This window comes from Polypterus senegalus, chromosome 12 (genome assembly GCF_016835505.1).
Source record: "Polypterus senegalus isolate Bchr_013 chromosome 12, ASM1683550v1, whole genome shotgun sequence".
In the NCBI taxonomy this organism is placed as follows: Eukaryota; Metazoa; Chordata; class Cladistia; order Polypteriformes; family Polypteridae; genus Polypterus; species Polypterus senegalus.
Genome location: NC_053165.1, coordinates 89,016,694 through 89,029,991, shown reverse-complemented (window position 1 = coordinate 89,029,991; position 13,298 = coordinate 89,016,694). Strand labels below are relative to the sequence as shown.

The following is a 13,298-nucleotide window of genomic DNA, read 5'->3' as shown; positions in this document are numbered from 1 at the left end:
CAAAATGAAGTCAAGAAAGGAGCATTAGGTCAAAAAAATCCAGTAAATCACAAATAACATAAGCACAGCAAACATGCAAATAAACTCGCCACTCCATAGCACATGCAAAATGAACTGCTAGGAATAGTGAAAGACCCTTCAGATTTACAGGGCGGAGGGCGGTTCCTGGCAGTGATTGGCAGGTGGCCCCGCCTCTTGTGGAACAATCCGCAAAACACATGAAACATAACACAGGCAGCTTACCTATAAAGACAAAATCAGAAACAAAGAAGGATGCACATAATCAACATTAACAAAAAAAATCAAGAATGAACACGAGAGAATTTTACAAAACATGAATTTGAACCCCAGACCGAGGGCAAGCTCAATTTGGAGCCCCCCAATTTCACACTTCTGGAAAGCAGATGAATAAAACCAAAGCAGACAAAGACAGAAAATGCAAACAGACAGTAACCAGAATTCAGGTCCAGTCTCCAGGTGCTAACCAGTACACCACCATATCAATTCAAGAAGATTAGTCACCTCTCTTACCTGAACGTGTCTCCAATTCTGTCCTGGAAATAAATAAAATTGTCACGGTCGACTTTTAGCAAATCCCCACTGTTGAAGTACACATCTCCTTTTTTAAGGACATCTCTTATTTGCTTCTTCTCGGTCTGCTCCCTGTTTTTTGCATAGCCAGTGAAAGGAGCAATTTTGGTAATTTTTAATACAAGGAGGCCTGTTTCACCTGTAAAAAAACACAAAAATATTAAATCGAAAACTATTGGCTTAGTACTCAGTTGTCCAGGTCCATGACACTGACATAACAGGAAGTAAAAAAGTTGCAACTTAAACTTCTACCCACACCGTTTTCCCATTATTTACATACACGTAGGTATGAACATGTAGAGTATGGCTGAGTTCCATTTATCTCAGAAGTCGGATGACGGAGCAGAGAATGACTTCACACCCGGGTTAGCTGCATTCGAGTACAACATTCAGAAAACCAATATGGACGCCTCCAGGAAAGCCTTAGTTGCACTTGCTTTTTTCAGAATAAACAACTGTTGATAACAACGCATTACACTGTATTTTGTGCATTCAAACCCTGTAGCAACATGTCCACAGATAGAAGTTGGATAGTGTTGTGTGTACGACTGATTTAATGAGACACCAATAGACATAAGTGCTAATAAATAATACATTACTACTGCTTTTGCTGAAGTTTACGGTGTACATCGCCATTTTGGATTGACGTCACGATCTGGAGTCGGACTTGACATGCTGTGTTCCATTTACCTCAGAAATAGGAGCTGGGAATGAGGACACAGCCGACTTGACCGCGATCCAGTAAGACATTCAGAAAACCAATATGGACGTCTCTAGGAAAACCTTAGTTGTGCGTCCTCCATCTGAATAAATAGCAGTTTATAACAAAACCTCACACGGTATTCTGCGCATCCAAACTTTGTAGCAACATGTCCACAGATAGAAGTTGGGCAATGCTGTGTGTACGACTGGTTTAATGCAACACAAATCATCAGAAGTGCTAATAAACAGTGTAATCCTACAGCTTTCACTAGAGTTTGCGGTGTACGTCACAATTTTGGATTGACGTCATGATCTGAAGTTGGACAAACTCGGACTTGACAAGCCAGCCTTGAGTTTCTAAATTGGAAATCTGACTTAAGGGGCATTCCGGTTGAAAACTCCAACCAAATACTCAAAAATACTGACTTACAAGTTCAAATGGAACACAACATGTGTCCTGTTTGCATAAAATTGGGGATAGTGGTTGGTGTTAAAGGACTTCTGGGAATAAACAGTGCCTTCTGTTACACATAAGAATTAGAAGTGAAAGAGATATGCGAAAACAGAATTTTGTTTAGTGACCATTTCTGTTGTGGTCTTTTGCATCTCTATTACTTCAAACAATTCTCCCATCATACAGTTTCAAGAAAAAGTACTGAATGTGCATCCTATGGAATGACCTGACATTCTGCATTGATGGGTCCTTAAATGTGATCTGATCTTCATCTAAGTATATCCAAGTGTTGACAAACACGACATGCTTCTTGTGACAATTCTAATCTGTCACGTCTTCATTGAACAAACCAATCAAATATCCACAGGGTGCTGTGGGGAAAGTAAGCAAACCTTTGGATATATTAACTGGTCAGACCTTCTCCGGCAGCAATAACCTCAGTCAAGCGGTTCAGACCTGCACAACGTTCAGGAGGAATTCCAGACCTTTCTTCACTACAGAACTGCTTCCATATTCTTTGGATGTCTGGAGTGAACGGCTCTCCTGAGGTCATTCTGCAGCATCTCTGTTGGGTTAAGGTCCGGGCCCTGACTGGGTCACTGGATTTCTTTTCTTGAAGCCATTCTGTAGTAGATTTACTTTGATGTTTAGGGTTTTTGTCCTGCAGCATCATCACCCAACAACTACTGAGCTTCGGCAGGCAGCCACCCTGACCTTATTCTGACTTAGGATTTCATTTTCCCTTTGATGGTTGATGTCAGCAAAGCAGGCCTCAAATCACAATGCTCAATCCACTGTATTTTACGAGTAGGAAAATGCTTCTTGTTGGTATGTGGTGCTGCTGCATATCCTTCACAAACACTTCAACCTTAAGTTTTCTCACTCCTTGGAACATTTTCCCAATAACATTGTGGAGTGTCAAGATGGTCTTTGGCCAACTTTGGGTGTGCTGCAATGTTTTATTTTTTTAGAGCAATGGGATTCCTCCTTGGTGTCCTGTCATGGCCAACATGGCTGTTTTGTGTTTGGTAGGCCTATGAACAGAGATGCTAATCTCCTCCATAAATCCCTTCAAGCCTTCAGCTGTTACTCTGTGGTCCTTTTCTACCTCATTGACCATTCAGTACATTACAAGCATTTCTCTCATTTTCCTACAGGAAGTAAATGGTTGTTTTCTAGCACCTCTAGTCAATTATTGTCATGATCGGAACTCCAAGGGGAACATGATGGGTTATCCTGCTGGAAGGAGCCATCAGAAGATGGGGACACTGCGGCCATAAAGGAATGGACGTGGTCAGCAACAATACTCAGGTAGGCTGTGGTATTTAAACGATGCTCAGCTGGTACTAAGGGGCCCAAAGTGTGCCAACAAAATATTCTCAACATCTTTACACCACCAACCTGAAATGTTGGTGCAAAGCAGGATGGATCCATGCTTTCATGTTGTTGACGCCAAATTCTGACCCTACCATCCGAATGTCATAAAAGAAATCCAGAATCATCAGACCAGTCAAATGTTTTTACAATTTTTTGCTGTGCAATTTTGGTGAGCCCGTGAAAACTTGTAGCCTCAGTTGCCTGTTCTTAGCTCACAGGAGTGGCACCCGGTGTGGTCTCCTGCTGTTGTAGCCCACCTGCTTCAAGGTTCAACGTGTTGTGTGTTCAGAGATGCTCTTCTGCATACTCAGTTGTAACAAGTGCTTATTTGAGTTACTGTTACCTTTCAGTCAGCTTGAACCAGTCTGGCCGTTCTCCTTTGACCTCTGGCATCAACAAGGCATTGTCGCCCAGAGAACTGCCTTTTTCAGACCACTCTCTGTAAACCTCAGAGATGGTTGTGCATGAAAATCCCTTAGTTCAGCAGTTCCTGAAATACTCAGACCAGCACGTCTGGCACCAACAACCATGCCATATTTAAAGTCTCTTCAATCGTCTTTCTTCCGTGTTCTGATGCTCAGTTTGAACTTCAGCAGGTCACCTTGACAATGTCTACAGGCTGAAATGCACTGAGCTACTGCCATTTCATTGGCTGATTAGATATTAGATAAAACATCATTGCAGATCCATCACACCCTGGTCATGGTCTTTTTCAACTGCTTCCCTCTGGTAGGTGCTACAGAGCGCTGTACGCCAAAACTACCAGACACATGAACAGTTTCTTTCCACAGGCCATCACTCTCGTGAACACCTGAGTCGATCTCACAGCATCAGAGATAGTACTTGTGCAATGGACCAGTCAATGGCTATCGTCCATTGTGCTGAACTGGTCCCCATGTGTATATAATGTATACACGCATAACACATGCACAGAGAGCAAGGTAAAACCAGAGTCTAGTTCCTTGTATGTGTATATATACTTGGCCAATAAAGCTGATTCTGATTCTGATTTGTGGTAACAAGCAGATGAATAGATGTACCTAATAAAGTGGCCAGTGAGTGTATATTACATCTAGCTTGAACCAACACAGTGTTATCTGAACAAATATATTTACATTAACATGCCAAATACTCAAAGGGGTGAACTCCTGTTAACGATTTGGGGAGTGTGGTGTATTAGGGAGGTCAGTGTATTTGCAGACTGGGGATTGAAGTAGCTGTAAGTTGGGGACAGGAGAAGTTATCCATTATTCAGAACTGTTTTGGGTTTTGAAACCATTCTGAGGTCCAAAAGCTGGTATTCATACCAAAGTCAAAATTTTAGCATCGATCTAGCACTAATTCTGTGTTGTAGCTTTTGAGTCATCTTGACTATGCTCTCACTTCTACAGAGAGTAGCTGCAGTACTAAATCATCTTTATTTATACATAGTTTGTCTAACTGTGGACTGATGAATAGCAAAACGTTATAACCATTTCTAGGTCATGCAAATCAACAGTTCTGGGTCGTAGACCTTCGAGACCTCTTTCTGTGATGTATACGTCACATCAGCAGATGCTTCCTGTAAAGAGCAAAATCAAAAGGTCTTCTTTATTGGTCAAAGTAGTTCTAAGCCACACCTCCAAACTCATTTCATTGGTCGCATTTCAGGTTTGCTCACTCCTGCCTCCAGTTAGCTTTTGCTGACGTCTTCAGCCCAGGAGTTCACAGAGTTTTTCCAAGCTACGCTTATGAATGTTTGAATGATGTATTCAATACGTACGAGAACAGTACAATAATTTGTATGTTATTCGTTAAAACAGATTGCGCTTGCGTATTATTGAAGGTCAGACCAGATTTACATACACATGGTGATTTCCAAAGGGTTCTCATACTGTTACTTGCCACTGTATTTCCATGTGGAGAGATGGCAGCCAGTTACATTACGGTCAGTTTTCCCTTTTTAAAAATCACTACAACTCTGCCGTTTCTGCTCTTGCGATTGCTGTCTATCGTGTCTCTTGTTCGTCTTGATCTAGTGAACTTGATTCCCAGCGGTGCCCAGAAAAGCTCCAGCTTTCGTTGACCGTGAATTGGATTAGGTGGGTTTGTGACAGTCCTGTCGCTGATTGCATTCACTTCTACCGCTTATCTGTTGCTTTAGGAAGTGTTCAAAATTACCTTTTTCAACTTCTTTGCAAAATCCACGGGAATCGCGCACTGGTTCTTCTCTCTCTGTATCGTACTTAATAAGAGAATATGGAAACAATTTCTAAAAATGAAGAATACAATTAATTAAGTTGACAAAATGTAAAAGAGAGAGAAATAAATCCACCTGATATGTCACAGAACTGGGGTACTCATTCCTGTAAGAAAATGATAGCATTGTTTATTGGCGTATACTGTACCTATAAGGGTAAGTCAGAAGGCTAGTCATTATATGCTATAATACTTTTTCCATAAGATATAGCATTATTAACATATTGTACCATAATGACATTACTGTTCCAACAGTGGGGGCACAGGGAAGGAAAGTGGCTGAAAGAAACACATCGTTAGAAACAGGCAGAGATTAAAAACCAGGAAATCGTCACAACCAAACCTTCAAAATACAGAGCACAAGATGACAATGAGAAACCAAGAACCACAAGCTTGAAATCAAGCAATCAAAAATAATTAAAATGCAAGGCCAAAGCACAGAAAGAATTTATGGGACCGTAACGACGGACGGCATCACTTGGATGACCTTTAAACCCATTGCCAATTCAGACATCACCAATGCTGCGTCTCCCACAGAATGCTGGGATTGTTCACTTGGATACAGGAGACACAAACGACACAAAGTGGAGGCTCCCATCGGGATCCAAAATGGCTTTGCAGTATACAAAAAATAAATGATCAGCTTTGAAATGAAGGATTAAATTAGAAAAATGATGGAAACTTTCAGAGTCCTTGATGTAGAAAACCCTCAAAACACATGTAAAAATTATGGCTAGGGACGTTACTGTCATGATTTAGGCTGAATACTGATGTTTTGTAGCCGTTTCCTTTTAGAGAAGCCATATTGTGTACTGTAGTCAGGGTCACGGCTCACGTTTCTAGGGACGTGGTCATTGGGGTCGTGACCTTAACTTAATCAGCAAACAGCATTAAAGCTCATCCTTTTTCCCTGAGCCTTATCTGATCTGCAGATAAAATCCTTATTTTCCGTTTGACTTCTCGTTTGATTATTTTTCATGTCTTGACCGGTTTTCGACTTATTGCATGTTATTTGAATTTGAATTTTGCCCCTCAATCATTATGAAAACATGTATTGTCACAAGGAACAACTCAGAGGTTAATTATATTTTTCGCAGCATTCGCTAATTAAGGAAGGTTGAGGATCTCCAAGATCATATGATTCAAAGTCTGTCTGTCTGTCTGTCCGCTTTTTATGAGCGAACTACTTAATGGATTTAGATTGTTTTCTTCTATAATTTACTTGAACATTCTGGTTGATTTTGCGACTTCTCTCATTGTGCTAAGAATCATAGTCCGCCTGCAGGAGTGTTTTAATCGCGCTCATCTGATACAGAGGATGTGGGACGTGGGAAGGGGGAAGTGTGACGTCAGGAGTGGGGAGCCGGGCAGGGCCATCCTCACTCACGCGCCAGCCTCCATTCGAGTCGTTCTACCTCTCGTGACATGTTGGAGCGTTCCTTGCCTCCACTTAGCTAGCGATACCTGTTTGTTTATTGATTGTTAAAGTTTGTTCTCTTTCACTACTACGTGGACTGAGCCGCATGGGACAGCTAGCTAACAATACATATGAGGCCATCTTGCCGTAAGCAGGGAACGGCGCCAAAAAAGAGGACCCAGACTTATGGTAACCCCAACTGTGACAGGCTCAGAGAATTAAACCTGCTTAGCGTCAAGCTGACAAGTCAGCGTGGGGACCTAATCCAGGTCTTCAAAATCCTCCAAGACATCGATGAAGTAGCTCAAGCAACATTCTTTCAACAAAATGGAGAATTACGTACTTGAGGAAATGCATTTAGGATTGACATCTTGAAGCACCTCTTTGTGCAAAGGATTGTGGGAATTGGGGACAAACTAGCAAGACATGGAGTTGAAGCAGAAGTCTTTTAGAACATTAGAACAGTCCAGACAAGAATAAGCCTTTCAGCCCAACAAAGCTCACCAGTCGTAGCCACTTAATTCTTCCATTTCGAGTTTTGAAAGTCCCCAAAGTCCTATTGACTATCACACTGCTTGGTCACTTATGGTCCAAGTGTCTGAGGTTCTCTTTACGAAAAAAAATCTTCCTAATGTTTGTGCAAAATTTACTTTTGACTAGTTTCCAACTGTGTCCCTGTGATCCTGTTGAATTTGTTTTAAAGTCACCATCTCGATCCACTGGACCAGCTCCCTTCATAATTTTAAACACTTCAATCAGATCTCCTCTTAATCTTCTTTTATCTTTTCGTTTCAACATAACAACCTTTAAGAAGAATCTGAATGAGCTATTGGGACAGCTTAGCTATTAGATAAATGAATGAGCTTGGTGGATTAAGGGTATTCTCTTGTTTGTTAGACGTGGGCTGAGACATGAAGGCTATTGATTGTTAAGTGGAGCATTTTCTATTTAATAATTCCTGAAATGAATAACAACATTCACAGAAACAAACTTCATGCCTCCATTTGATAAGCCATTATTGCGATCTAAAAAAAGCAATAAAAAATACAAATAATGAAGCTGAAAGGGAAGGTGCAACTTCCAGCCGCGTACCTTGTGTATAAAGACCTCCCGTCCAATGGCTCCGACTCTTCCAATATAATTTATGAAGCCAACGTTCCCCTCTGTCGCCCCATAGCACTCACAGACTTGGATGTCTCCGAATCGATGCAAGAACTCCTTCCAGGTGTCCATTCTGGCTCCATTACCAATGGCAAGTCTGACTCGGTGGTGACGATCACTGTCACTCTGAAAAGAAGAATCCATTTTAAATTTTTTGGGGGGGATTTTACACCAACAGCTATGTATGTATATTTTCAGAGTGTCCTTTGACAGCTGTGATTAAATTGTCCAGTTGATAAAATTGAAATTGATAAAATTGTCCAGTAATAAAAAATGTTTGAGCTGAGCAATGCTAGAGTGTATGCTAGAATCACAATGCAATGTAATGTCATGAAAAGATTTTTTTAACTTTGTTTTATTTCACTTTACTGGCCAATATGGCTGTTGATTTACAAAGGAGATGATAAAGAGCCAGTGGGCAAAATATAATTCAGTACCAATGATGGCCTTTTATTACACAGAGAGATCAAGGGACAAGATTAGTGTGTTTCAACAGTTTTCTGAGTGTTAAAGATCGAGCAGTCATTGACCTCCTTCTAATGCTGGCCTTCTTTCTGAGTCTGTTACACTGTAATGCGATTTTTTGGCAACCAACCATTCATTCAGCTTTGTGGCCCTGCTTTCTGGAATTGTCTTCATAGCTCTAATCAGAAGGCTCCATCTTTCCCAACATTCACATCCAGACTGAAAGCTCTCATGCGTTCTCTGGCTTTTCAACTGCCCCGCTTTGTATTTATAAGTTTCTGTTGTGTCTGCTCTCCTCAAACCTGATCTTCTTCTTCTTCTTTCAGCTGTTCCCATTTAGGGCTTGCTGTCTTCATCTATTCCTGTCTCTTACATCATTTTCTGCCACACCGACTCCCTTCATGTCCTCCCACACCACATCCATAAACCTCGTCTTTGGCCTTCCTCTTTTCCTCTTGCCTGCCAGTTCCATCCCCAATATTCCTTTCCCGATGTTCCCCTCTTCTCTCCTCTGCACATGCTCAGACCATCTCAATCTCGCCTCTCTCACTTGGTCACCAAACTGTCATACCTGTGTTGTCCCCCCTAATATACTCAGTCCTAATACTGGCTACCCTCGTTACTCCGAGAGAAAATCGTACCATCTTCAACTCCGCCACTTCTACCTCGGCCTCCTGTCTTTTCCCTCAATGCCACCATCTACAAACCATTCAGCATAGCTGGACATTCCCTTCACTCTTCTATCACAAATCACTCCTGTCACTCTTCTCCACCCAGTCCACCCTGCCTGCACTCTCTTGAATCTCCTTTTAGACTTTTTCACTTCACTCCTTTCCGTTACTTGATACCCTGTGTGAACGTTGACCTGGGCACAGACAGGCAGACACGCTCGTGTCGCCAAACACACGTTTATTATTCATTACTATTTACAGTTCAGTGCTCACAACCCCACAGTCCCCAAAGTCCTGGCCACACAACACAACACCTTTCCACTCTTCAGGCCACCTCCTTGTCTTCCACCCGACTCTTGCCTTGAATGAAGGGAGGCGGCCCCTTTTATAGCACCCGGATGTGCTCCATGTGGGTTCCGGCAATCTTCCACGGACACACCCCCGTGCGGTGGAAGTGCCGGCTGCATCCCCGGAAGCACTCCGGGTGTCCCCTCTCTTCTTCCCCCCAGCACTTCCGGGTGTGGTGGAAGTGCTGAGGTCCAGGGCTCTCCAGACACCGGGGCCCCCCCTAGCGGTGACCACAGGCCCCTACAGGGTTGAGCTTCAAAGCTCTGTACCCGTGGTCCCCATAGCAACCAGGGTGGCTGCCCCCACGTGGTCTGAGATGGACGCACGCTCTCTTCGTCTTTCCCGTCGTCACCCCAGGCATCTGCCACACCTGTTTTCTACTTTTGTATTGTATCTGCCTCAATGGTATGGCTCCTTTCTGAATGGCCATTTCTTTTTCACTCCCAGAATTTACAGTGGATTCAAAAAGTATTCATGCCCCATCACTTTCTGCACATTTTATTAAGCTGTAGATTTTTTATTTTTTATTTTGATATACTTTGTTAATCCCCGAGGGGAAATTGCCTTTCTACTTGACCTTTGGAGGTCAGAGTGCAGCGTCAGCCAATTTTCAGATTAGGGGCCTTTTTGGTCTACTGCCGCTATAGTTACCTTTGGAGTATTGCACAGATACCGTAACACCTCGCCGACATACTGGATAACAGTGACGTTGTGCTTTCGGCAGTCATTCCAAAACTGTGAGGTAGAAAATTTCCGACTTAACACAATTGTAATGCCTGAAAGAAAGGAAGGAGGAAAAATGTTGCAGGATATGTGCTAAATACAAGATACTCTTTAAGAAATGGCTACTTCTGCGAGGGTAAGCCGAAACTGATCCGTACTTTTGTGATAATGGGTGGCACTTTGGCACAGTGGTAGTGCTGCTGCCTCACAGTAAGGAGACCTGGGTTCACGTCCCGGGTCCTCCCTGCGTGGAGTTTGCATGTTCTCCCCATGTCTGTATGGGTTTCCTCCCACAGTCCAAAGACATGCAGATTAGGTGCATTGGCGATTCTGAATTGTCCCTAGTGTGTGTGTGTGTGTGTGTGTGCCCTGCGGTGGACTGGCACCCTGCCCGGGATTTGTTTCTGTTTTGCGCCCTGCGTTGGTTGGGATTGGCTCCAGCAGACCCCCAGTACCCTATAGGTAGGATATAGCGGGTTGGATGATGGATGTGTTTGGAGGGGTGTGTGTGTGTGTGCTTGTCCTGTGATGAACTGGTGCCCTGTGCTAGCTAGGATAGGCTCCAGCAGACCCCCACGACCCTGTTCAGGACAAAGTGGGTAACAAAATGACTGATTAACGTTTGTGATAATTTCCTTTAGGCTGCCCATATAGTTTTCCTTGCACACTTGTGGATATATGGAGTGCCTGTAGTGACAGTGCTAGAGTTCGTTCTGGCATTTTGCTGCGGCCATGTTAAAATTCCAATTTCCGTGACAATGCTCCAGGTTGTCAAAGAATGTGGTTTAGGACAGCAACGTGTCTTACATCATCAGCGCAATCCATTAAATACCGGTGCAACAATTCATTTATGTCTGTGATTTGGATACACAGTGTGAATTACTCTCTTAGAGAGTTTCTGGTTTCCAAACTTTCAGTTTTCCGAGTTAGGATTACTGAATACACTTTAGTGTAATAAGTTTGGTCTTCTCAGTTTTGCCTTGTCTCCGGTTTTGACTACGTTTCATCTCCTGGTCCTTTTCCAGCTGTTGTAAGTGCTGCGCTGGACCCTTTCCCAACCAGGATGCCGTAATGGGAGGACAGTATGGAAAGAGGCACAACCCAGCCGGGATAGGGCTGAATCAACATCCGGTGCAAAGGGATAGATTAGGGGACAGTAGAGGGGAGCTGGGATATCAAGAGCAGTCCAACCCCCCCATAATAGATGGCAATGCTCCTCTGGTGTGGACCCAACAAGGACACCCTCAGGGATTTATGGGAATCGTAGTCTTGAGGGACAACAGTGTTGGGATGCTTGGGGTCATTCAGAGGGCACTGTAGGGTGAAGTGAAGGACTCCCTGGTTCAGGAGGCTTCCATCTGACCCGGAAGTACTTCAGTTGGGCTACACCCCTTTACCGGAAGTGCTCCTGGGTCTGACATAAAATCAGGTCGTCCATCTCCTCCAGTGAGTCAGGAGGCAAAACTTACCTGGAGGAGGAAAAGGCGGAGTGTTTATTGGAAGGCTGTGGAGTGGAGTGGTCTGTAGGAAGGTATCTTGCACAATAAAAACATTTATTTTGCAACTGGGACTGCTAAATGTGGGTGTATCTCGGGTTTTGTGGCTCAGTGATGCCCCCTGTTGCTTACACCATCTAGCTGAGATCTGAAGGCCTCTAAAGTCCCACTGAGTACAACACTACTTATAGTTTACCAGTAACGGCACACTACACGATAATGTGCAGTGAATACATGTATACGTGACGTGAGCATTCCTAGTTTTCATCCTCTTTCTTTCTCTGTACGTTTGTCTTTCATTTGCTCAGAAGTTGATGCGCTTGCTGCTTCCTGAGCAGCTCTTCTTTTCTCTACCCTAATGGCCCGCTTCTTCTCTTCTTTCGTCGGCATCTTTTAGCATTAAAACTGATTAAGTCGGTGTTCGTGTTGCAATTACTTAGTATGTTTTCCTTAATTTTTCGCTTAAGCTGGTATTTAAGTCATCAGTCTGCCTCAAGAATGATTTAAGATATGAAGAGGTAGGGGAAGTGATGGCGAAGGTGGTAGCGAATGAGAACGGTGCCCTTACGCATTCGCTGCATTGCCGCCCTGCTGGCTGCCTCCGAGAGTTGATTCTACAATAAAATAAAATAAAAATAAAAAGAGGAATAACCTTGGAGGTCAATCACCCCGAAACAGTAGATGTCACAGGTGATTTAACATCCTGGACAGACAATCGGACAGCCGCGGTAGTGTATTATATAAGAAGGCTCCACGTGTCTGTGGTTCTCTGTGTAGAAAAGTATTTTCAAATGTCTCCGTGTTCTCGTTGAACTCATGTTACAGTAGGATCCTCAGTTAACAAGTCAGCCACTTTTTAAAGTGCCATGTGTTTTTTTGAACCATACTGTGTAACTGCAGATATTTAAAATATGAAGAACTTGCTGAATTATGTGTAAGTCGCTTTGGATAAGAGTGTCTGCCAAGCAAATAAATGTAAATGTAATGTCAATGTGACAAAATAGAAACGAGCACGAGATGGTAAACTTTAAAACTACTTGTTTTGGACGAGAGTCACTATTTTCAAAATGGTTCAGTTTTAAATCCCTTTGTTTGTGTGATCGCCAGTCACTGTAGCCAGTGAAAGCTCAGTGCAACGCTTAACTTTACAAAATGGAAGAATTTGGTTTGATTTTATTTGTTAATTGGTACTCCAGCCACCATAAAAAAACCTCCCACTAGTTCCATTCCATGTGAACTAGCGTGGTGTTGAGGTGTCACCCGTCGCATGGCTGCACTCAGGTCCTAATTTGGGATCCTGAGTTGGTTTGTCATGTGGTGGGTGCGGCAATGCAATGCGATGCAATGCACTTTATCAGCTCTCCTAACCTCTTATTTGTTAATTCTAAAATCTACAATAATCTGCACATTACCTACTACATGGTATTATTTCGATTTATCTTCATGTGAAGGCTCATAAATCAAACAGTAAAGGCAATTTCAAAATTACGCAGGAATCACAATGGATAGAAGCTGCAACAGTGCATGAGTGATGGATTATGGGTAGTCTGAACACACACAGGGCAGAGCTCTGCCGTTAATCTAGTTAAAGCGAAGGTCAAATGAACATGGACGCTCTGCTGCGGGACTGCACTATTGTTGAACAGCACTCCATA

The 13,298-nt window shown here is 43.0% G+C and overlaps 1 protein-coding gene across 1 annotated transcript in view; it reads right to left on the bottom strand.

Moving 5' to 3' along the window:
* The window catches only part of LOC120541316 (very long-chain acyl-CoA synthetase-like), a 33,496-nt gene that overhangs the window by 5,127 nt on the left and 15,071 nt on the right, over positions 1–13,298 (bottom strand). Inside the window, exons 4-7 of the mRNA XM_039772815.1 lie at positions 10,076–10,200; positions 7,872–8,066; positions 5,285–5,375; positions 532–730 (exon numbers count right to left, since the gene is read on the bottom strand). Coding sequence (XP_039628749.1) covers positions 532–730; positions 5,285–5,375; positions 7,872–8,066; positions 10,076–10,200 — 610 coding nt within the window. The remainder of the gene's footprint in view (positions 1–531; positions 731–5,284; positions 5,376–7,871; positions 8,067–10,075; positions 10,201–13,298) is intronic.